This window comes from Octodon degus, unplaced genomic scaffold (genome assembly GCF_000260255.1).
Source record: "Octodon degus isolate 3935 unplaced genomic scaffold, OctDeg1.0 scaffold00049, whole genome shotgun sequence".
NCBI classification, from domain to species: domain Eukaryota; kingdom Metazoa; phylum Chordata; class Mammalia; order Rodentia; family Octodontidae; genus Octodon; species Octodon degus.
Window position 1 is genome coordinate 4,814,076 of NW_004524625.1, and position 25,327 is coordinate 4,839,402.

Below are 25,327 nucleotides of genomic sequence, written 5' to 3' on the forward strand. Positions count from 1 at the left end.
CATCCATATACCCATCCATCCATCCATCCATACATTTATCCATCGACCCACCCACCCATCCATCTACCCACCCAACCATCCTTCCACCCACCTATCCATCTACCAGTCTATCCATCCATCCATCCATCCATCCATCCATCCATCCATCCATCCATCCATTCATCCATCCATCCTTCTAGAGACTGTTTAGGGAGCTTCTATTCTGGACTGGCCTTTTCTGGGCACTGCAGATGTAGAACTGAATCGGACATCTTTGCCCATCCAGACATCACAATGACAACTGCAATCACAATGTGATAACTGGTAGCCTAAGATAGGTAAGCATAGCAGCTTTAGTTAACGTATTGTTCTTCAAGCTGAACAGTTACCATTGATTGTCTCATTTGATTTTCACAATAATTTCACATGGTAAGTTCTGTTCCTCTCTTTTTCTTTCTATGGGTCTAAGGCTTAGAGACATTATAACTAGCTCATTGTAATATGACTAATATTGAGTCAACCTTCAAAGCCAGATCTATGTGATCCCAGAGGTGCTTCAGTCCAGCTGCAGTAGGGAAAAGGAAACAAGGCTTGAAGCAGCTCAGACTGAAGGTACAGAAGAGAGATGGAGAAAGTGGGGTTCATGTTTAGGCTAATGCTTGAATTGGGACTTGAAAGATAAGGTAAGAAAGGCTACAAATGCACAATAAGAAGTAGTAGTGATCGATATCAGCTCTCTTACTGTTGTGTTGCTCTGTGCCATAATTACATGTGATTTTTTAAGAAGAGCCTCTGCCCCACAGTGCTTCCTTGGGGCTGCTCAGGTGACCTTGCACCTGGCTGCTTAGGGAACGGGACAGCCCCACTAGCGTGGCAAGCCATCTCCCTGTCCTGCCAACGACTCAGGGAATTCGGGAAAGCCAGGATGAGAAAGGCTCCAGGGCCCGATCAGTAATCAGGGAAATGGCTTTAGAAGTAGGCCCATCACCTCCCTCTGAAATTAAGTCTTCTTTATAATTAATAGAACCCTGTCTGTGAACAATTATTTCCTAGAGTTTCACGAAAGCTGGAGTGCTCAACAACAAAGATCTCCGATGCTTGCCAAGGGCAGAAATCAATAACTCATCGACAGGCGAGGTTGGCAAACAGGCAGTCAGAGATGGGACTCCAAGGAGTGCAGAGGGAACCTGGCTAGGGAGGAAAGAACCACACTGCTGAAACCAGTCTGAGAAACGGCAGATGTTGGGGCATCTGGGCTAGGCCCAGGGTGGTGGGGACAGGAGAGGGCTGGGTGGCAGGAGGACTGGAGCAGGCCAGGCGGGGCTGGGCTCTCATGACCTTGTGGCACCTCCCAGCCAGTGTCATGCGTTAGGTCTTCCTCTGAGCCCGGTCTCCTTATCTGTACAGTGGGCTGCTTACTTCCTCAGCAGACAGAATTCTCTGTGTGTCTATGGCAGGTGGCCAGTGTGCTGGGTACTAAAGGTGACTCGAGCTGTTGTGGCCCAGAGTCGGGGGCGGGGGTGAGAAGGGAAACAGGAATTGAGATGTAGAGTGGGCAGTGCTTTGCAAGAGGAAGGTGTAAAGTGCCACCTCAACACAGCGCAGACAGCACCCTGGAATCCAGAAGACAGGGACAGTGAGGCCTGAAGGAACAAGCTGGAGTAGGACATGGATGCTAGCTTACCAAGAAGCCCTGCTTTCCCTCCTATTCCCCGGGCTCGGGTCCCCTGAAGGCCTCTGACTTTTCCCTGCACCCAGTGTGAACAGCACAAGGCCAGGCACAGAGTTGGCAGCCAGTAGAGAGCAAGTGAGTGTGGGGCTGGGGGCTGAGCAGTGAATGCATGAAGTGAAGAGCTGGAGGGAAGAAACTGCTTTTAAGGATCTTCACAGGTAGATAGTCTGTGCTTTTGAAACTGGGTCATAAAAGGAAGGGAATGTTTTTGAACATCTATAGTATGCCAGGCCCTGCATGCAGCAAGATGATACAGAACAGACTAATCTGGGATTAGATTTCAACTCCAGCCCTCCTTGCTGTGGGATGTTGGGAAGCCTCAGGCAGTAAATCTGCAAGCTAGGGACAAAAACACCATGAGGTGTTTGTGAGTGAACTTATGTAGAATACTTCACCCAAGGTCAGGTGCATTAGAGCTTAGAAATGTCACATTTATATTTAGAATGTGTCTTCCCTCCCTGCACTGTTGCTCAGACAATGACAAAGTCTTATTATTTCTGTAGAACTTCAGTGTGGCACAGAGAACTCTTTCGTGCAGCTTGTGCCCATGTGCTGCCTCAGCTGGAACTTCATGGCCTGCCTGGAGCTAGCATACGTGTGTGCAGAATACATGGGCCAGGCACTGTGGGGACCCTGCCTTGGTATCCACCATTGGCCAGACCTTTCCTACAAAGCTGGAGGGAATCCCTTCTTGCAACTCAAGAAGGGGCCACGGTGTAGGCTGCCACACGTGGGCATTACCTTGCTGTTGTCCCACTCCTGTGTCTTCATCTGTGTGTGCGTGAGCTCATAGGATGGCTCCGTGGCATCTGTGTCTGGCTTGGGGTAGCCAGGGATCACGTTGTGTAGCTGGAATCCAAAGGTGAGCAGCCAGCTGTTTACATCTGGATAGGAGAGAAGTGGAAGCATCCCGTGGCATTAGTGGACTGGCACTTGTGCCCCATCCCACTCAAGCAGCCCCAAGAGGCTGCAGCAGGGGCGTGGGTGTGGCGAGCCACTGCTACAAAAATGTTGGGAAACAGTCACACGCAGTCTTCGAGCCACAAGTGCTCCTGCGACCCAGCAGCCTCCTCACAGAGGTGCCCAGGAGATGGAAGTGAGCAGAGCCTGGGTTTCCAGGCTTCTCCCCCTGCTCTCGCTCCCAGCCCTGGGGTCTCCAGCTTGTACTTGGGGGCAGCTGCAGATGGCTGAAGATCCCCACCTCCACCTCCACCACCAACAGGAAAATGCAAAGACAGCTGGAACCAAAGGGAATAATTTAAGTTTACTGGTAAATTTTAGGTATACACAATAGTCTCACTCACTGTAGGGAATTTTTACCTGTCCATGATAGAACTTGATTCTCCACCTCTCCCCAACCCTCCCTACCCTCCTTTCAATCCCTCTCCCCAAAGGGAAGAATTTAATGACTGATTTGCAAGGAAAAAATTTCAGAAAGAAACAATCTTCTCCTTACTCTCAGCAGGAGTTAGAGCCCCAGGCCCAGCAGGCCACTGGGTATGGCTAAAGCAGGTGCAAAATCTGAATTTTTCACCTTGCCTCATTTCCTCTGCCTTGACCTGCCCCGCTCCTTTTGCAGGCTGCACGCTGGCCTCGAGGCCCGCAGTTCCTCGTTGTGCGCCACCTGTAGGGACAGGCAGGCTTTGCCACAAGTGTTTGGCTCACAGAAGCATAGAGTGAGGAACCCGAGGCCGGAAGGGAGGAGAGGGTTGAGTGTGTACTGTGAGGTGCCTGGCCCCTGGGCTGGGGATGAGGATGGTGTGGATAACTTCTGAACAGGGGAAGAGAGCGGAGCAGAGCAGAGATCCTTCACCGGGTGGACTGGCAAGTTCACATGGGGAAGGCAGTACCGAAGCCAGACACCAAAAGCTCTGTGAAGTTTGTGGGCGTCAGTGGAGGGGGCACTTGCAGCAGGCTGGGGGAGAGGAGCTCAGACACCTTCAGGAAGAACCACAAAGCACAGGGCCTGTGTGGGAGACTACAGGGACAGACCACACCCTGTGTCCTAGGATGCTGCAGCCTCCGCGGGGAGGCGGGGCTGAAGACCACACTGCAGTTGCTGGCCAGAGACTCGGGATCCAAAGTCCTCGGGAGGAAAGCGCTTGAGCAGAGCCCCAAGGCTCCCCGCTTTTGGCTTCTTTCCAGTAGGTCCCCATCAGGAGGGCCGCTTAAGGTCTGCTGAGAACTGCCTTCCTCCAGCGCGTGGGGCCTCACCTCAGCGTGGGCGTGACCTGGGGAGAGCCCTGCCTTTCTCTTCCACTCAAGGCCCTCATGTTTGCCCTGCTTTTGTGTTCAGCTGTCCGCGGGTCCCGCTGCTGGAGGTGAGGCCTAGAGACCCAGAGGTGGAGTGATGGGAGGAAAGGACACTGCCCATGGTTAGAAAAGAAATCCAGGTGCGACTGCTCAGTTCATAGAAGAAAGGGAGCCCTGTGGCCAAGGCCAGGCAAGCCAGCCCAGGTCTGGGCTCCCCAGCTTACACATTGTGTGACGCTGGCTAATTTAGCTTAACTTCTCTGAGGTTTTGTTTGTGTATCAACAGACATGGTTTTACTTAGAGAATACCCATAGTGTTTTCACTTAAGGGCAGAAGGGGCCCATGTCTGTACACGAGTCACTACACTTCATATACCTGGAGGGTCCAGCCCAGGTCCGGTCCTCCACTGCCCCACCCCACACCTCTGGGAGGGACGTGGGACCTCCAATTTCTCAGCTGAGGAAAGGCTTAGACCAACTTTTTTCTTTCTTTCTTTTTATTATTATTTTTTATTTAGTACAGGGTCTCACTACATAGATTGGACTCCTAGTGATCCGCCTGTGTTCAGCCTCCCAAGTGCTGGGATTACAGGCATGCATCACCACACCCGGTCTCAATCGCAGTCTCAGCGTGCCCTGGGGTTCACTTTAATCCACTGAGCTATTTGGCTGGCCTGAGACCAACTGACCAACTTTTTTCCAGAGTCTCTTTCCTTATTGAATTTCTTTTTAAAATTATTATTATTATTTTTTTATGGGATACAGGGTCTCACTACACAGCTCAGACTCGTAGCGATCCTCCTGTCTCAGCCTCCCCAGTGCTGCAATTACAGGCTTGCACCACCATGCCCGGGTTTGGTGGTTGGCTTGATACAGGGCAGGCACGACATGTGTGTCGGGGAGGATTGAACCCAGGTCCTTGCGCTTGCCAGAGAGGCACTTAGACTGCTGAACTATTCTCCCCAGCCTCCACAATGAATTTCTAAGACACTCTTGATTCCATGATTCTTGGCAGATGGTTCTCTGGGAAATTAAAACAAACAGAGCAGGAGAAAATGGCTTACAAAGCTGTTTTGCTAGAGACCGAGAACTTGCATGTGAATCTGTAGTTGCAAAGAAAGCTTCTATGTGGAATACTGTAGACTCTCAGAAAAGCAGGGGTCTGAAAGGAGGGCTGGATCTTAATTATCAGTGATGGAAGGTGGGAAACTCTCTTCTCTGCCTTTTGGAAAAGTGCTGAAGGTGTAGTTACTTACTGGGGCTCCTGCGGGCTGTCCTGAAGGCTGGGAGTCCTTATTTTGTTACGGCAGATGTAAACATTTCCTTCCCATTGAAAAGCTTCTCCTTATCCACACATCCCAGAGTAAGGAAATGCAAACACAACAATCCTTGTCCTGGGTGCTCAGCTTTGTGGTTTACTAAGTACATTCTGATCCACACAAGGAGCTTGGGGCAGCAGAACCCAGTCTCGCCCCTGCAGGGAAGGGCTGGTCACCTCACCTCCTGCAGGGTGGGGCTGGTCACCTGGCCTCTCCGACTTCACTTTCTGCTCTGTAAGCAGTGCTGGCATTTCCACCTCCCAGGCCAGGGCAAGATGAGGTGCTACCATACTTCCATGGTAGATAGTTTCTGGTAGGCTTCCCAGCATCCCATCCTGACTTCTTTTCTGGGGTCTTCACATAATTCTAGGGGTGCTGACTTAGTTATGGGTCCAGGCTAAGTCAGTCAGTGTTCCGACCCAACTGAAGCATATCTCAGGACTCCTGAAGACGTGTGGAAAAACAATATGCTCTTTCTTTATTGTTGGTGGGTGTGAGTGAGGATCCATGTAGCTCACATGGAAGACAAAAGGTAGAGTTTGTTGAGTCAGTAGTATCTTGGTTGGTTGGTCGGTCGGTTGGTTTCTCTTTCTTTCTTTCTTTCTTTCTTTCTTTCTTTCTTTCTTTCTTTCTTTCTTTCTTTCTTTCTTTTTTGGCGGAACCAGGAATTGAACTCAGACCCTTGCGTTTGCCAGGGAAGCGCTTATTCTACTGAGCCATCTCCCTGGCCCCTTTGGTTTCTTTTTGTGACTGCAGATCTTTTCTAATCTGCCAAAGGCTTGACAGTTCATGTGACATCTCAGTTTTGTACACCAGCTTTTCAAGCTGTGGGAAGCTACTCACTACATAGTGAGATCAATTTTGTGGGTCATGGCAAACCCTGCTATTTCAGTGGTGTAGATTTGACTAGAAAATAGGGACGGTCACACTCATGCAAACCTTTTGTTCTAGTGCTTCAGGGACAGGAAAGGCATCTGACAAAAGCAGCCACAGGCCTGTGTCCCTGAAGGCAGCTCCAGGCTGGACTCCCCGCAGGTCTTTAGTATAGTTCTGGCATAGAGTATGTGAGATACTTGCACGATTGACCAAAATGAAAATCCCCTGTGTAGGTGTGGCTTTGTTAAAGATGGGATTTGGAGAGCAGTGTGAGTGACCTGGCCAGTGTCCTGGAGTCTGGGGCGTGGTCTGTTCTCTTTGGGCAGGCCTTCTGCTGCTGGCTGGTGCCTCAGACATGGACAGAATGATGGTGTCCTCACCCGGCTCGCACCAAATTTAAGGAGACCACATTTGCAGATGCCTAGCACAGAGCAGCCAGTCATGCCATTGCTGTTCTGGGAGGGGATCGTGCACATATGGTGATGTACAAAGAAAATGGGGTGAGGGAGTAACAGTGTTTTTGGTGAACTGTGAGTTTTTTTGATGGAAAAGTACATTTCTTATTGCACCTTTTTTTTTTTTCTGGCTATGGTAACCCGCCAAGATGTCTCACGGGAAACTGTGAGGAAAGGCAGGAGGCGTGCTTAATGCAGACAGATGTAATGGAAATGTCATCTCAATCTGTCAAGCGTCTCTAGTGCTAGCAGCCAAGCTGAACACAGCGAATGCTGGGAAACACAGGCACGCTCTCCATGCTGATCCCAAGGCCATGGGTGTGTTTGCATCTCACCTGTGCGCCACCTTTTTCTCCTTTCCTCATGCCTGGAACTCCTGCTGTCAACATAATAACTTGGAATTCTTCCCTAAAATCAATGATCTTATCGCTGTCAGCAGAAACAAAGTCCGGAGGAGGCCACTAAATCCAGGGGCTGGGAAGCCATGGCCATAAGGGGCACTCGCATGGGCCGTCTGTGATGCCTGTGTTCTTTGCACATGCTGTTCCTACTCCTTGGAATGTCTCTGTCCTCATTACCTGATGAACACCTGCTAAGAAACTGGTGTCCACCCGGCCAGTGACACTGCAAGCCCGCCCAGGAGTCCCTGGGGAGTGTTTGCTGCTCCTCTGTGCCTCAGAAGCTGCTTCTGTGAACCCACGTCTTGTCACAGTGGATAGGAAGCATCTGTTTCCCCTCTCGGAGCCTGGGTTTCTGGGCTGAGGGCGAGTGGGTGGTGGTGGGATCCATATCCCTAATGCCTAAAACAATGGCTGCACCTTAGGTGGCACTTGTAGAAGGAAGGAAATTTTTAAAGAAGAAGGAGTAAGAAAACTGTGCCCCAGGATAAAGGTCCGGGGGACCACCAGGCCCACAAGCCAGAATATGCCCATGTTTGCTGCCACACATTGTCTTACGTACAACAACTGGCTTTGCCCAGACATGTTAGCTATTCCCCCTCTGGAGTCCTCTGTGACTAACCTGGGAGTGGTCACCGCAGGGACTCTGGCTGCTGGCAACCTCTCTGCGTACAGGGATGGAGGGGACACTTTATCTGTAAGTTGGTTTTGCAGTGGTACAAGGCATGGCTCACTTAAAATCAGAGGGCAAAGGAAAAGAATCAACATGAATCAGGCACTGTGCTGAAATGTATCTTATTCCAGCCTTGTAACCAGGCTGTAGAGAGGTATTGGTTTTTGTATTTGTTCCATGTGCCCTCCCCCTTTCCTGCCATCTTTGGAGTTTTTCTTACTCCTTCTTATCTCCTGACTCCTACTACTGACTTATGAGCCTCTACTACTGCCTCTGTTTCAGTCTTTATTTTTTTTAAATGGTTGCTTTAAGTTTTATCATATGCATACTTATTTAATTACAGCCATGGTAGGTATTCTAACCTTAACTCAGACCAAGAAACTGGAAAAGTGGTTAAGTAATTTTTGTAACAGATCATAGCATAGAAATGGTGGATCCTTCACTCAGCTGTCTGTCTTCAGGGTCTGAATTTTCCATTCCATCATCAGAAATTGAGAGCTGAGTTTTTCTTTTAGCTACACCTTAACAACTTATTACGGACTCAGAACCAGCTTGATTTCCACGTTAAAACCTTCCAAAGTGCATTCTAAGGGATCCATTCAATAAAGTATTAGAATTTCATGGTGAAAAAGGGCTTTCATGGTCAAATACATTTGAGAAATAGTGGATAAATATATGAAACAGTCCAAACTGACATGTATTATGATAATTTAGAAACGGTGGTGGCTGGCCCTGTCAAATGTATTTGATGCCAGAACCACTATTTCTAGAGAACTCTCTGAACTAGCATTGCTGTAAATATACTTTTGAAAATGATGCTCTCAGCAAAAGTATTTCCCATGGTCCCACACTTTCCCAAGGAAGATAAAGTCCTGCCAGGGGACCAGGGAAACCAAGAGGGTCCTGTCTCCCGAGGGAGGCTGGGCCTTACCTGTCATGAAGCACTTGATGTCCTGAGAGTTGCTGATGGGGTTATTGTTCTTAAACATGTAGAGGTTAAAGGGCATGATGCTGTTGCTGCTGAGGCGCTTCCACAGCTCGTGGTCCGGGCTGGTCCAGCGTCCAGCCATCACGTCGTAGTCCCGCCGGCCCATGTGCACGAGCTTGGTGAGGGGGTCGTAGAGGCCGCCGTGGTAGCCGATGATGATCTGGAAGTTGGGGTTGGTGTCCATGTAAATCTCCCCATATGCCGTGTACAGGACCTGCTTGATCATCAAGCCTGTTCCACTGAAGACTGCGAGCGGGGTTCCAATGTTGTCACAAGCTATATAAAACTCGTCTCCACTGCTCAGCTCCATGGCGAAGAGGTGTCCTTGCAGGTCATAGTAGAGGGACGTGATCTCGGAGCTGGAGTGATTATAGAGGTGGGTGACCTTTGTGGGGTTGGTCAGATCTGCATAGAAGAACTGTAAGTGGTGGCTGTGGCTGCTCTTGCTCGATACCCGCCGCCCCAGGCCATCGTAGCGGTACCGGACACTCCAGCCTCCGGCCCGGTTATAGGCTCTGATGAGCAGACCGGCAGAGTTGTACTCGAACATGTCCCCACCCCGCTGCCTCAGGAAGCCATCCTCATCCACTCGGTACTGCACGTCGCCCAGCCTGGTGATGCGGTCACGGATGTCATAGCGCAGTGGGGTGAGCCGCGCGCTGTTCCCTGGGCTCAGCAAGTGCAGGTTCCCATTGAGGTCATAATTGTAGCGCCAGAGGGGCTTGTCATTGATGGAGACCATCTGTAGCTGGCCGTCAGCGTCGTACTCGTAGGAGTATCGGGTGGTGTTGGCGTAGGGCCCCACCTTCAGCTCTTTTTTCACTACCCGCCCCATGTTGTCATACTGGACTGTCATCCAGTACATAAGAGAGCGGAAAATCTCATACTGTACCTCCTTCATTCTGCCGTAGGCATCAAAGTGCTTGGTGTGGGTCATGACTGCCGTGGTAATGATCTGGTTAATGTCATAGTAGATGACGCCAAATTTCCCAAACTGCTCAGTCTTGCCAGATACGTCATCATAGCGATAGAGATCAATAGGGAGTGGGGTCTCATTGATCACGGCCTGCATGCTGGTCACCCGGAAACTGTTGTCGTAGTTATAATCAAAACGGGCATTGACCATGCCTTCCTCGGTGAAGCGGAAGATCTGCCGGTCAATGAGGGGCCCGATCTGGCGGTAGCGGATAGTGCAGGTGAAGCCTTCGTTCTGCAGGTTGACAGTCTTCAGCATGCCTGCTGTCTCATCGTAGGTGAAGCTCACCTTGGTGGTGTCGTACAGCATCTCTGCCAGCTTCGACAGCTTGCCGTACTTGTAAATCACCCTGCGGCCAGTGCCCAGGTAGAAGGTGTGGAGCAGGTGGCCGTCCTCACTGAAGTCCTGGATGACCGAAGCGTTGCCCTCAGGGGGCTGGTAAATGTTCCTGTAGTAGCCCACAGAGCGGATGGTCTCCAGGGTCTGCCGGGCCACGTTGGGCATCGTCACGGATGAGAGGCGGTCGTTCTTGTCAAACTCGAAGATGTACTGCCTCTGGCTGTGGAGAAGCAGCACCATGGACTGCAGGGAGGAAAACCAAGAGATGACGAGCAGAGACTTAAAGAGATGGACGTCCTAGGAATGTGGAGATTCTCCTACATTAGGCCCAGCCACAGCTTCCCAGCCAATGAGCCACAGGCGCCTGCAAAGGGCACAGATGTGTGTGGGAGGGCTTCCTTCCCGCCCTTGGTGTTAGCAGGGCCATCTGCCTCCATCCATGAGCAGTTGTGCGTGCATTTCTGTGGTCCTGGGCTACTCTCTTCCCAGCATGATGGGGTATGATGAAGGCTGGGAAGCCCGGGCCTGAGGTACGTGCAACAGCCACGTCAGTCTTTCTAATCAAGCCATGTGTCCCTGAGGGTGACGCAAAGAGGGGATGTGCTGGGATGGGAAGAGACAACCTGGCTTCTGACAACACATTTATGTGTAGCACCAGGGTAGCTCTTGCCCTCGCTGGCCTGGGTTTTCAGGATGTCAGATGTCCTCCAAGCTCTCTCTCCCTCTAAGCCCTCCCTCAGACTCACCCACCACCCTAGTCAGGAAATGATCTCCACAGCAAGTAGAGCCTGGGCCCTGGAAAGGCGACTGGGAGTTGGAAACAAAGTGGGGTCTGGATGTGAGAACTGGGGAGGAATTTTAGACTTTTCCTCAGGAAAAGGAAGCAAGTAACAAGCCTACTCACATCTAGGCATCAAAACTACTATTTTCTTCTATTTGGGGCCAATTTTTGATTTTATGTCACCTCTGGTTCCTAGTCCCTGGGATGAAGGGAATTCTGAAGCAGAAGGGATTTACCTAGGCCATGCCTAACACTAGGAGCTCAGGACCAAGCACTGCCTGCGTAATCCTGTCCCCAGGCCTCCACTAAGTTCTCTGTGAGGGACTGCAACATGAGGCCGGACCTGGGAGCAGACCTTGCTCTGTTCTGCAGGTCCAGGAAGTTCTGGGGCTGGTCTGAGCTCTACTGGATCAGTCAGAACTTTCCTGTTTTCCTGCTTTAGGCCTCTGATCTACCACACTATCACTACGATTCACCCAGATGACTCCTTGGGACATCCTCACCCTTTGTGGCAGATTTTTCCAAACATTTTTTTTTTAAAATGAGTATCTTCATTTGAAGGCCACTTGGGTTAGATGTGTTCCTTGGAAGTCAGCCACATAGGCCGGCATGGGTTGGGGGACAACGACTGGCATTTTATGTGGCAAGGCCAGGAACAGAGGGAGAGAGACACTTGCCTTCTCTAAGTATGTGTAGGTCCACGTCTTCCCATCAGCAAAGATCCTGGATGTGATGCGCCCAGCCTGGTCATATTCCATTCTCTCAGACATGATGCCCCTCTGGATGCCGGCGATGTGGCCCCCAGGGGAGTACGTAACATTGACACCATTCAGCCTACTACTGGGTGACCAGAGGCTGGGCCTTCCTGCCTGGTCATAGAGGATCCGGAGGGTGAACTTACGATGGTCATCATAGATCTTCTCTGTGCGAGTTACACGGTCAAAGTCCAGAGACAGGAGGTTTCGGTTGTGAACCTGGGGCAGGAAGACAGAGAGCAGAGAGTTAATCTGAGAGAACTGGCTGGCAGTGGAGGCTCGCTCTGATGACCAGTGTGACTGTCAGTGTGCCAGGCTGCTCCAGAGGAGAAGGAGCAAGCACAAGTCGTGAGCGTCCACATGCATGGGTTTGGCTTCTGGCTCTGTCTCCTGTCAGCTCCATGATAGCCTCCATCTGTCACATGAAATAGCAAGGCCAGCCACATGGGGCTGCTGGGAGATGGAGGCAATGCTGATGCTGGGCAGATAGCAGTTGCAGCCGAGGGGGATCCACACAATTTTCTATGCAATTTTTTAGTACGGAATATGACAAAAGGCACAGCCCTCCTGGCTACTTTATAAAAACACAGCCATCAAATAAAAATCCCTGGAACCTGCATTTGGTGCCAGCCACGGTGCTGTGGGTGACTCTGGAGAGAGTGAGGTTTGCGGATGCCATGGCATTTGTTGCTGATCCTGTGACTGGTGAAGAGCTGAGCCTGGGCTTGGCTTTGCCCCTGGCAACCTGCCAGCAGACTCTTGCTGGCTCTGTAGGGAGTCCTGGCCTTCCTGGGGGCTCGCCTGCCCTGCTTCTCCATCACCTCAGTCAGCCCCAAGGATTGCTTCCTCTGTCCTTATCCTGGAGGCCCCGGGAGCAGGGAGCTTTGGGCCAGCTGGGGACAGTGCCTGCTCTGGAACCCTGGTTCCTGCCTGCAGGGCCAGAAGTGCCTGGCACAGTCTGTACCTGGGCTTCTGGGGCAGCACACAATTGAGTTTCCATTCAGAGACCGAAATGCAGGCTCCCACAGAAGGTAGCAGTAAGTTGGAAATTTCCTATTTTAATAAAGAAATATACATTGAGGCCTGCATCTGTATCTGCATCTGGGCCTTGGGCACTGGCTGCCCTGCGACACTGCCAGGTGCTCCGATGCTGACACGCTGGCTCCCTTAATAGCGCTCGCCTTCTGGGGCTCTTGGGTGCACTGTCTGTCTTTTCCACTCCTCACTGGTGAAGTCTGACAAGTGGAAAAGCCAAGAGAAAAGCAGGTAATTAGGTCACATGATGTGAAATGGCATGTGTATCCTGAGGTAATGAAAGGCTCTCTGGGGCTTTCTGCAGTTAAAAAAATAAGAAGGCGGGGGAAAGGAGGTCTAGGAATGAAGGCCAGAACACGGCCGAGCTGGCACAGCTCTTCTGCCTGGCCCGGGGGCGCGTCTTCCCTTCTCTGAGTCTTCCTTCCTTCCCCTGTATGACCACAGCACTGTTGTGGGGATTGGAAAGACTGAAGAGTGCTTGGCCCACGGAAGGTCCTGGATAATGAAGGGCTGCAGTGACCTCCCTTAAAGGGCAGCAAGTGATCTTGGTCAGTCTTGAAGGGCAAATTTGCATCTCCCGCCCCCCAAACACTAAGGCCTTGAAAATGCGGATTTATAATGACAATGCCCGATGAGGACTCTAGCTGTGAATGGCCCACTCATATTAAGGCTGCTTTCCGTGGGGTAATCAAGCACAACTGCAGAAGCAACACGGTGGCAGTGTGTAAACTCCGAGGTGTCACAGGCAGCAGCTCTGTGCCCTGGGGAGGAGGCAAAGGCAGGCATGGGCTGTACTAGCAACAGTGCCAGGGGTCTTTCTCAAGCACCTTTTGGAAGGTCATCCTGTGGCTCCCCCTGGGGCAGGGAACAGCAGCCCCCACACCCCTGGGAGGATCTTAGTTAGGTGAGCTGCCCCTTTGTGCCAAAATTAATAAAATTGAATTAAGCAGTTCACAGGGGAGCCACCTAATGTGTCTTGTGCTCTGCAGTGGCAGCAATGAGATTATTTTACATCTTTCTTTATTAAAAAAGTTCCCAGTCGTATAAAAAAATGAGCTCTGTTATGGGGAGGCACACCCGGCTAAATTCTAATTCCACATCTGCCACTGTGGGTGGCCATTTATTTTAGGAGGAAGCAAGATGTGGCCACCCGACTTCAACATCATCAATCTCAGACTGGGAGAGGGACCAATTAAAGCCCGGGGAACTTTTGGTCCAGTTCACACGGCAAAGAGAAAATCCTACTGGTGCTAATTGCTGCCCTTTATTGAGCACCTGGGGTCCAAGGCAAGGCTAGGTGGTTGGAGTAGATTATCCTGTTCTACAGAGGAATCAGGGCAGTCGCTGCAGGCTTCACACGTGGCCAGCAGGAATCCAGCCTAGGTCAAGCCTCCTGCTTAGTGGCTGCTTCAGATGTGCAGGAAGGGGTCTTTGAGAATTCAGATCAAGTCCCAGGGCGGCCACAGATGGTGGCAGGCCATGGAGAACAAAGAGAGCTCTCGCTTCCTCTGGGAACTACTGGGAAGCTGCTTCCCACATTAGGGTTGCGGCACTCCGGGCTGAGTTCTCAGGTCTTGAGGGAACAAATGAAGCCTGATTTTTTGGGTTCTAGGTTTTGCTACTGGGTAAACCACCAAACATTTCTGAATTGGTTATGGGCCTGTCTCCTAGCCTTTACCCTACCTAGTTAGATGACTTGGAAAATTGCTTACCTTCTCTAGACCCTGGTTGTCCCAGGTGTAAACAGGAGTATGTAAGAACTTTTCACAGTGAAGCACAGGAATACAGACCAGCCAAGCTGTGCTATGAAGAGAGTGCTTCTGCCACTGTCAGAATGCAGGAAGCATCTAGCTCACTTCTACGGTTTGCTTTGGCCCAGCAAATGGCCCATGGGCTACAGGGTGCTGGGCAGAAAGTCAGACCTGGTTCACTCCGCCTGTCCCCTCCTTGCTGGGGCTGGCGGGAAAAGCTGGTGCTAAGGCTCTGGGCTGAGGCCACACTCCACAGGCGTGTGGGAGGCAGGCAGAGAAAGCCTGCCTCAGGGTGCCCTCATCTTAGAAAGTCTTTGGAATGCCATACCATTAGCCAGCCCTGGCAGTGACGGCTATGGGGCAGTCACCTTGATCGTGTAGCAGGGGTCACTCTATCTGGAAAGCATACAGAGTGTGGCTTAGGTTCCAAATAGCTAAAATGAATTTGGGGACCTATGAGCAAGAGTAACAACAATAGTAACAGTGACACCAAGAGTAAGTGTTATTGACCACTTGGTATATGCGAGAATCTGTGTGAGACACTTTATGTTACTTCTAGTCTTTGCAGGAGCTTGTAAAATTGGTTTTGATTTTCCCATTTTATGGGGAATGAATTTGAGACCCTAAAATGACTCACCCAAATGCACTCACGGAATAACATCTGCTAGAAATTCACCCCAGACTGATTGGTCATGCCAGTGGCCTCTTCACAGGTCAAAACTGGAAACAAATAATATCCTCTTCCCTGTGGCACCCCGCTTTAGGGCCTCCTCTTGCAGGTAAGGAAACTGGTGCCAGGCAGCTGCAAGAACAGAGCCCCATCCTCCAGATACCCCAGGATGCCACCCCATGGCCCTCAAGTTCTTCCTTACCCTCAGCCGGCGCCCAAAGACAGTGACCTGGCCACGGGCCTGCTCCTTTCGCTGCCGCCACTCCACCAGGTTGAGGCCATTGTCGATGGGCAGTGTGACATTCCTCTTGCCCACGGTGGGGTTGACTGTGCCAGCCAACAGGTGCGGCTCGGTCTGCAGTGCCACCTCCATGCCGTTGGCCAACAGTAGCCTCAAGGAGCCATCGGCGCCGATATAGTAGCTGTTCCGGACCTGGTCTGAGGGCAAGGCAAGCACAGGCTGGAGTAAGGGGTGGGTCTAAATGATCTCTCCTTATTATGTTATCACTAGAGAAAGTGGGGACAGCATAGCCCACAACCTCAATACTTAAAGCTGTTACAAATTTTTTGTATAGTTGTAGATTTTAGGATATCTCCTAATGCACTTACAGTTTCAAATAGCTTCTCCTGAAGGTTTTTACTGATCACTATATTATGAGCATTTTTCATAAACATTTTCCTAATGACTGTAGTACTTCATTATATGGAAATTATATATCTATATCTATATCTATCTATATCTCAGATATTTAATTTGTTTCTAGGTTTTCACCATTATGATACTGCGAAGAAAGATATTTTAAATATTATAATAAGTGTAAGAAGTTATACACAAAAGGCTGCACACTGTATGAGTTCATTTATATAAAATGTCCAGCACGAGTAAATCCACACAGAATAGACTGATGAGTAGTTTCCGGGAGCTGAAGAGCAGGGGGTGAGGAGGGGTGACTGCTACTGGGTATGGGGTTTCTTTTCCATTTGATAAAATGTTCTACAATTAGATAACAGTGGTGGTTGCCCACCTTTGTAAATACAATAAAAACTACTGAATTGTATACTTTAAAAGGATAAATAACAAAAGTGAATTTCATTGAAATTTGCTTTATAAAAATTAACGTCTTCCTTTCAGTTTAATTAGAGAAGACTCTAATCAAGTAGGATTGCTAGAGCAAAAGTTGGACATTTTAAGGCTCTCGTCATATTAATGGTGTTCTTTTTTTTAAACTTGTATTTAGCATAGGGTCTGTAGGGTCTATAGGGTCTACAGGGTCTATAGGGTCTACAGGGTCTGTAGGGTCTATAGGGTCTACAGGGTCTGTAGGGTCTACAGGGTCTATAGGGTCTACAGGGTCTATAGGGTCTGCAGGGTCTATAGGGTCTACAGGGTCTGTAGGGTCTACAGGGTCTACAGGGTCTGTAGGGTCTACAGGGTCTGTAGGGTCTGTAGGGTCTACAGGGTCTGTAGGGTCTACAGGGTCTGTAGGGTCTACAGGGTCTGCAGGGTCTATAGGGTCTACAGGGTCTACAGGGTCTCACTACACAGATTGGACTCGTAGTGATTCTTCTGTTTTCAGCCTCCCGAGTGTTCAGATTACAGACACATGCCACGATGCCCAGTCTCAGTCGCAGCCTCAGCACACCCTGGAGGTGGGGCTGGCACAGCATGCTGGCGATCAAAGCCTGGCTGCTGCACCTTGCCTAAGCAGGCACTTTAGTCTGCTGAGCTATCTGGCCGGCCCCCAATGGTGTTCTTTATAAGAAGGTAAAAATAGCATATATACAAATATAGTATATACAGATACATGCATACATAGACATATGATCATGGTTTTAAAAAACACATCTGATTAAAAAATTTAAATCTGATTAAAGCATTTTAATTTGGATCTTTAAAAGAAATTTCTGGAGGAAAAGTAATTTTCAGCTGAACAATGCATGCCAACTCTGTAATGGAGCCAGTGTCTCCGGCCACTCAGCCTCCATCTGCCCTTCTGGTGGTCTCTTCTGTCCTCAGTGGATGTCAGCCATTGTCCTCCCATTGGGCTCTGCTCAGCGTCATTTCTCCTCTGGCCGCTCCTACCTCTCCTACCCGCAGACTCTCCGGGCTCCCTGTGGGCCCCATCCGTGGTCGTCAGCTGAGGGGCGCAGAGCTGGCACATTCTCCAGTGTCTGAGCACTTCCAGGGAGAGGCCCCATCTCCCAGAGATGGGGTGCAGCTTTGCCACTGTGTTGCCATGTGACCTCACTTTCCTCTGGGGCCTGGCACGCCTGTGTGGCTTCGCTGTACACTGGGGATGATAGCTGTGCCCTTGCCTGGTGCTCTGAGGACAGCATGAGATGAACAGGTACTACTGAGAACAGTACTGGTCGATGGTGTTCTAGAAATGTCCGTGATTATTAGCTTGACATGTGACACTGCTAGGCTCTGTCATGTGTCCTCCTTATCTCGGCTGTGTTTCTACCATCCACTTCATGCACCCGCCACAGAGAATTCTAGTCCTGTGCACAGCTCTTCCATAGTGTCTCATTACTTCAGTGTCTCATTGGTGGTCTGGAGGATGGGTTCTGGAGCCAGGCTACACGGATCCACAGAGCCTTTTAGGCGTCTGCCATGGGGAAATCTGTTTAAGTGCTTGCTTGCTGCCTTCACTTAGAAAATGGAGGCATTAGTAATACTGACCTACTAGGCCTGTTGTAAAGATTAAATAGGGCTAAAATGTCAAATGCTAAGAATACAGTTGGAGGTTAGCAAGCACTCCAATTGACTATTATTATTGTTCTGTTTCTATGACTTAGTAAATATTTGCTGAGTTAAACTAGGTATGTCCTGAGCTAAGTCAAGCCATAAGGATGTGGTTTTCAGGGGTACCCATCTCCCAGTCTTCCCTGCTCGGATGGCATCAAATTGCCCCCCAACCCTGCCTCCACATTGCCACACTTCTCTTTCACCTACATGAATTCTAATGTCTGCCTCAAAGCTTCCTTGCATTATTCACTGACAATACGCATTTTACTTGCTTTGAAGAGTGAAAATGCCTGTGTCCGTCTATCATTTAACACTGCTCCTTGTGGAACCCACACACATCCGCTACGGTCAGTGGACGGGCTGGCGTCTGTGGAGACAGCCTCCCATGCGCCCCATCCACACTGGCTGTGGCTCTCCAGAGCGCCTACTCATTAGCAGCTACTTCTTATGACTTCTTCTTTTCAGATATGAGCTGACCCTGAAAGAGCTTTGCACAAACAGTACTGAGGCGAATGCAAAGCTGGGCACTGGAATCTCACAGGGAGTGAGGAGAGGGGTGTGCAGAGGTGCTCATGGGGAGACAGGCGCTGTGCTTCCTGGGTTCCAGGTATACTTTTTCCTTTTCACACATCCATGCTTCTAAAATTGGAATGTGTCTTCTATCCCAGGAATGCATTTTGAGCAGTATCTAGCTTTTTGATGTATAAAGTTATTAAATTGATGGTATATTTTAAAATTGGGGGCCAGCCTGATAGCTCCATGGACTAAAGCACCTGCTTAGGCAGAGTGCAGTGGCCAGAGTTCAATCCCTGGCATGATGTGCCAGCCCCGTGGGGTACGCTGAGGTGTCGATTGAGACTGGGTATGGTGGCGCATGCCTATAATCCCAGTGCTTGGGAGGCTGAAAACAGGAGAATCACTACAAGTCCAATCTATGCAGTGAGATCCTATAGACCCTGTAGACTCTGTCCTAAATACAGAAGAAGGCCAGGGAGCTGGCTCAGTAGAATAAGAGCTTCCCTGGCAAGCATAAGGGCCTGAGTTCAGTCCACGGTTCTGCAAAAAAAAAAAAAAAAAAGAAGAAGAAGAAAAAAATTGGGGAAGTGTGGCATTTTTGAATTTAGCATCTTGGAGTGGACAGATGGAACAGTTCTTAACTACAGAGATGAAAACAGGCTCGAAGCACAGAACGCATGTCTAAGCAATTACCAGTTTTGCTGTCCACCAGGCAGAAGCCAGGCTGGCTGGAAGCTGCTACCTTTTCTCCACAATAAATCCTGTTGGGGACTAAATTCCTGATAGGCAGAGAGATGTTCCAACCCACCATTAAAGATGCTTGGTGGGGGAGGAAATTCCAGAGTTTATTTTCTCTTTGAGAAACACTGTTGGCCTAGAGCTCCCTAAACGGCAAAGGACCACCTTGGGGAATAAGAAGCACATGTATATATACAGACATTTATTTTCATATGGTAAGTCAAACTGCTTTCTAATGAAATACTTACTCAGTTAATTAACAAGTATTTCCTGAGCAGTACTCTGTGCCTGGCTCATGCTGAGCACTTTCCAGTGCTGTAGAAAGAGATCACCTGGGCAATGCTGAGGCAGGTAGTACAATGCAGCATCACTTGCCAGACACAGAAACTGAGCTCAGAAAAAAGTGACCCCCAGTTCACTCTGGTGGGATCCAGCACGGAAGGCACAGAGCCCCCGGTCCACTCAGAACCCCTGCTCTCTCTGCACTGCCGCAGCCCACTTACCACAGCTTCTACTCGCTTCTTTTTCTTTCTTTTTTAATTTTTAAAATTTCTTTTTTGTATTTTAGGGAATGGTCTACAGGGTGTTCAGGGTCTCACTACTAGACTGGACTCGTAGTGATCCGCCTGTTTATAGCCTCCCAAGAGCTGGGATTACAGGCGAGCGCCACCACGCCCAGCCTCATTTGCTGTCTCAGTGTGCTTCGGGGGCGGGGCCGGCACGGCAGACTGGGGATCGAACCCCCGGTTCCTGTGCCTGTTTGTAGGTGCTTTAATCTGCTGAGCTATTTGGCTGGCCCTATTTCAACTTGCTTTTCATTTTTCCTGGAGAATAAAATTGAGGGCCACAGTGGGCGAAGAGGTAGCAGTCAGAACTGGAAATTAGGCCTATGCCTCTCAGTCCTAAGCTCCTTTGTACTCTGTTGTGTTAAAGCTTTTGGGAAAATGTTAGGCAGGGCTTTCCTTAGTGATAGCCTCTTCTTCTTCTTTCTCATGCTTACTAAATCCAACAAAACCCTGGGTCAGCGTATCTCACGAGAACAGTTGAGGCCGACAGCCCCCAGCAGGGCTCTGCTAGTGATTTACCTGAAGCCAAGCGATCAATGCACAACAGGGAAGAGCCAGTGGGTGTAGGGAGGCTCTCTTCTATGGAGCCTTAGCAGAGGCATAAACCTCGTCTGCTGCTCGGGAAGGACTTCTCCATGGCCAAATCCCTTCCATAATTAGGTGTAATTATTCTTGTCCTTTGTTTTTGCTTGTGCCCGTGTGAGTGTTAAGTCTTTTAATCTGGGAGCCATTAGAATGGCAGAATAACGAGGTCACCTGGATTAGTAGCTAATGGATTCTTTCCTCTTTGTTCTGATGATAATGGGATGGGACAATGACATATTGCTCTGAAGCTTCTGGGAGAGAGTTTACTGGACTCTGGCTCATGTGATTGCAAATTAGGTGGCAATACAGAGAGAAACCAGTCATAATTCTTTCTTGTTTGTGGGCAGCTCCTGTAGCTGTTTTTAGTGTCATCCTGTTCCAAAGCGGTCTTCCCAGCCTCACATCTCAGTCCCCAGGCCACGTCTGGCTTACCTTGCAGTAGAGTATAGAAGGCACCGGAGGCCGAGAGGTTGGTGGTTATGGTGACATCATCCTTGCTGGACGTCTCTACCTGGACATGAACTGAGCTGTCTGTGTCACTTCGGAAACTGCTCACTTGGCCAGTAGGGAAGGTGACGTTTGTCAGGCGACCAAAACTGTCATACCTAGAAACCAAAGGGCAGCACCGATGAACAGAAATATGACAGTGCTGCAGCAGGAAGACGGCATTTCTACCTCCTGCCAGGTTCTGCATGTTCTGCTTTCCTTTCAGACCTCACCCCTGCCACCCATGTTCCTCGCCCAGCACACGGTGTCCAGGATCTGGCACCACCTGTTGATCTCTGCTGGAAAGTCCTCTACGGGACTCTGAATTTCTCTTCTAATCCACAAAGTGGGAAGGATACTCCGGCCCTGCCCCAACCCAGGATCAGTGTGAGGAGCATCTGCTTTATTCCAGAAAGTTCCTCTGTATTGGGGCTGAGTGTTCTAGGTCAGGACAATGTTTTGGAGTCAGACTTTAAGGCTGAGAATCTGGAGTCATATCCCACCTCCACTTAGAGACATGGTGAAGACCAAAAGAGGGAGGCTATCTAAATGCATGCAGACTTGTTACTGAGGCCTTCAGGGCTCCAGGAGACTGTTCTCCCCAAATGTCAGCTCCCCGAGGAAAGGACTTCAATTGGCTACTGCTGTGTCCCCAGAACTCAGGATGTTGGGCACACACTGGACCTCTGGGAATGAATGCTGGCTGACATCTGAGTCCTCCTCGCCTCTCCTGAGGACTTCCCCTTGTGCTCTGATCTTGTGTACTTCTCTGCATCTGTGTCATTCCCCAAATAGGCTAAGCCTGATTCGTGCCAGTACAGCAGACCAGGGCATCTGGCCCCGAGTTCCTCTTGGCTGTAGCCCCAGTGGAACTGCACAGAGAAGCCAGACAGGGCATGCTGCTAAGGGAACACAGGGCCGAACACGCAAGGCCTCCTTCCTGCCTCTTGGGAGAGGACAGATTGTGCTGACTTGTACGTCACCTCCACGGGACTCAGAGCCGCACGCACAGCGACACCTACGAGCACCTAGGACACCACAAGTGTGGCAAGAGCTGTTCCCTTGTGTGCACTTTAACCATCTCCCCAGAGCTTTCAGCTCCAAGGCAGAATGAGGCTCTGCACCGAGGCAGACAGCGGTAATTATTATTGACGGTAGCCTGGACTGTATAATTAAATTGAGCCTGAGGAAGATACAACCTAAAGGCCTCATGCCTTCGTGATCTGGTTTTCATTTTCTACAAGACGGCCCAAACCCAGTAATTTTCACTCCTCACATTTTCCATTAGAAGGACCGAATGTCTTAATTAAATGAACATCAAATAGAACAGCCAATTTATAAAATTTTGTCTCCTATTCATTCATTTCCCTGCCTTCCAGAGCTTGAGAAATGCCGCTGGATCTCCCTGCTGCTAGATCAATACTTGTGATTATCCCGTCAGCAGAGTTCCCCCGGCTGACTGTGGGGGAAGAACTAGAGCTGCCCGTCCCTGCTTGCTCTGCCCGGGCCACCCCCTCCGAACCCTTTCTGCCCTGCAGAGCAGCCAAGAGCTCTCCCCCAGGGTGCAGGGTCTGGCAAGGGCTGTTCTCTGGGCTCCCTGGATTCCAGTGACCTCAAGCCCAGCCCTGTGACTGGGTGACAGACAATAGCCTAGTTATGTCTGTCATGGCTTTAGTTACAGGAACCCCAAGATCCTGGAGAGTTTCTTCCTTCCTAACCATAAGCAGTGGGAGGGACATTTTGCATGGGAAGGTCTTTGGAGTGAGATAGCCTAGGCTGTGAGGCCAGCTGGATGCGGCCAGCAATGGGACCCTGGAGGGTAGCTTCTCAGGTCTCTGCTGTTCTGACCTGCAAGCCCCTCACCACGAAGGGTGGTGTGCCAGCAGGCTACACAGCACAGCCTCGGTGAGCCTGTTTCCTCCTCCTCCATGCACCTCATAGACACACACACACACACACACAAAGATCAAAAGAGGCAGCCTATTTAAATGAATGTAAACTCTTCCTGTGGCCTTCAGGGCCCCAGGAGAGTGTCCTCCCTGAATGTCAGGTCCTTGAGGAAAGGACTTCAGTTGGTGACTGCTGTGTCCCCAGAACTTAGAATGCTGGGTGCACATGAGATGCTAAGTGTGCATGAATGCTGGTTCACTCCTTCCTGCCTCTCAGTGACGTCCTCTGAGGTTCTGGGTTTCTGTTCCCTGACAATCCTCACCTGGTCCAGGCTGGGGAGTGCTCACACTCCCTGTTCCCTTGCAGGGACGCCTTTCCCCACGATGCCAATGCGGCTGCTGCCTTTCACCCCTCATGTCTCAGTTCCATGGCTGCTGCATTGCCGAGGGCTGCCCTGATTAGTGTTTCTGGCACAGGTCCTGCCCTCTGTGGCGTACCTCGCTGAGTTGTCTTCATTCTACCCACTACCCCATTTCTTTGCCTACTGCGGTCTGTCTCGTCCTGCTGTTGTATAAGCTCAGTGAGGCCGGTGACCCTGTCTGCATCCTCAGAGCCTGCAGGAGCACCCAGCAGATAGAAGGTACTCAACAATGCCCACTCAACAATGCACTAACAGATACATAAGGAAATAGTAGGGGCTTTTTTTGGTCACACTGAGGGCTGAATCCAGGGCCTCAGGCGTGTTAGATAAGGGCTCTACCACTGAGTTAGGCCCCTGCCCTTGTGCTGATTTTCAGGACATCACTGGGGGTAATTACCTCCATCTGTTTCATTTGCTGTGCTGCCCCAACCCTCCCTGGAAGGGACAGCTGCTATTCACAGAGTGACTTCAGGTACCAGCATCATGCACACCACCACTTTTCTGGAGGTTGGGATTATTGTTATTGTGAGTTTGCAGTGGTGCTACTGAGGCTCACAGAAGATGCGAACTTGCTTAAAATGACAGTTAGGAAAGCACACGGATTCAAAGTCAGGTCTGCCTGGCCTTAGCGAATGTGTGCTTTCTTTTTACACTTTCCCTAAAAGTGATAATGTTTCAAATCAAAGCCTTCGTGCTCATCGCCATGTGGAATACGAGACAGTTTTGTTTGGAAGCCTCCAGTGGGCCAAGAAGACCGACGGCTGTCCCTTCCGGACGCTTTGTTTGGCTGCTGCAGCTGACTCTGTAGCAGTGCCAAGCCTCACTGTGGGCAGCGGGGGGAGGCCAGTGCTGGTCAGACGACGGGCTCTCTGCTAATTCCTTCAACTGGCTTTTCCTGCTCTATTTTTCCAAAGCATCTTTGGAGCACAGTGGAAGAAAACACATAAAAGATTCATGTAGTTGCTGTGAACCCGGCTCTCAGAAGAGGTCTGCTAACGGGTATCTTCACACACACTGCAGGGCTTTCTCCTGTTCGCCTGGCGCTCCATCCCAAGCCACTTGCTATGCGCAGCTAGGGAGGAAAATGCCAAATTGCTTCTGTGATACCAAACTTTTGCTGATCTTCACACTGGGGTTGGAAAGTAAAGATTTGATTTCTGACTCTCAGCTCTGATTGTCTGAAATGACACCAGCACCAATGAGGGGAATGGCTGTTATCACCTGGGCGTCATGAACTCACTGTGTGTGCGACAGTCCCCAGCCTGGAGCATAGGTGTGGATGGCACTATTGTATCACTGGCTACTTGAAAATCGTGTCAGAGCCAGGGCACGTTTTTACTTCTTCAGTAAAAATTGGTCCTCCATACCCACTTCCTGTAGAATTAAGTTCTTGCCGTGAACCTTTAGGACTGCCAAGACCTGGTCCTCCCTCCCACTGCAGAGCTTTCTCTCACTGATGTTGTACTGTGGCGGTGCCTCTGGTGGGACACGCGCAGGATTCGGGCAGGCTTCGAACTGAGTCCTGGCCCTGCCACTTCTCTAACAGCGGGTCTCTGTGCTGGTCACTCTGCTCCACCCCATCCATTCTCTGCCCTTCTCCATACTAGAGAGGTCACCCCCTACCGCCTGTGTCCCTGGGCACCTGTGCTGGCCCTCTTCCCCTTAGATTAAGTCATGTAGGGGGTGCACACTGGCCAAGGCTGGGGTCGGGGCGGGCTTTCCCTGCCTATCCTCAGTGCTGCCCTACATCTCAGAGCAGTTGCAGCTTCTGCCGAATGCCTGCTCCTTGCAGCTGCGAGCGGGGGCAGCCGACTGCTGTCTGACTGAGCAGCCTGGGTCGGTATGGCTCTTCTGCGGTTGGTACCTTCTGGGTCCTCACTCCTTTCTCTTATCTCTAGAACATGCTTTTACTTGAAAGGTATTTTTGTTGGACCTTGCATTTGAGGGGACAGTGGTTTTTCCTTCAGTACTTTCTCTCCTCTAGCTTGCATGGTTTCCTATAAGAAGTCAGCCATAATGCTTATGTTTGTTCCTCTTATAGAAAGGCTTCCTCCTCTTTTCCTGGCTGTTTTCAAGATTTTCTTTCTTTGTTTTGTATTTAGTGGTTTCAATAGGATATGTGTGTTTGTGCACTTTCTGCCTGGTGCTTTTTGAGTGTTTGGGGATATAGGTCCATGAACAACTCATAGCCGCTATTTCCTCAAATATTTCTTCTGCCTGTTTCTTCTGTCTTCTCCTGGAATTCCAGTTATGTGCAGGTTAGACCTCAGGATTCATGGCTCTTGAACGTGCTGGTCTGTATTTCTTCTGTGTTTCCATTTCGGTAGCTCCAATGATCTGTCTTCCTTCCGGCTGTGCTATACCACGTCACCGGGAGCAATGAGCCCGTCCAAAGC

The 25,327-nt window shown here is 50.1% G+C and overlaps 1 protein-coding gene across 6 annotated transcripts in view; it reads right to left on the bottom strand.

Moving 5' to 3' along the window:
• Tenm4 (teneurin transmembrane protein 4) overlaps positions 1-25,327 on the bottom strand; it is a 707,062-nt gene that overhangs the window by 4,392 nt on the left and 677,343 nt on the right. For all 6 annotated transcript variants that reach the window (XM_023716613.1, XM_023716612.1, XM_023716611.1 and 3 more), the window contains 5 exons: positions 20,567-20,739; positions 15,183-15,418; positions 11,447-11,743; positions 8,617-10,231; positions 2,453-2,595 (listed from right to left, as the gene is read on the bottom strand). In XM_023716613.1, coding sequence (XP_023572381.1) covers positions 2,453-2,595; positions 8,617-10,231; positions 11,447-11,743; positions 15,183-15,418; positions 20,567-20,739 — 2,464 coding nt within the window. The remainder of the gene's footprint in view (positions 1-2,452; positions 2,596-8,616; positions 10,232-11,446; positions 11,744-15,182; positions 15,419-20,566; positions 20,740-25,327) is intronic.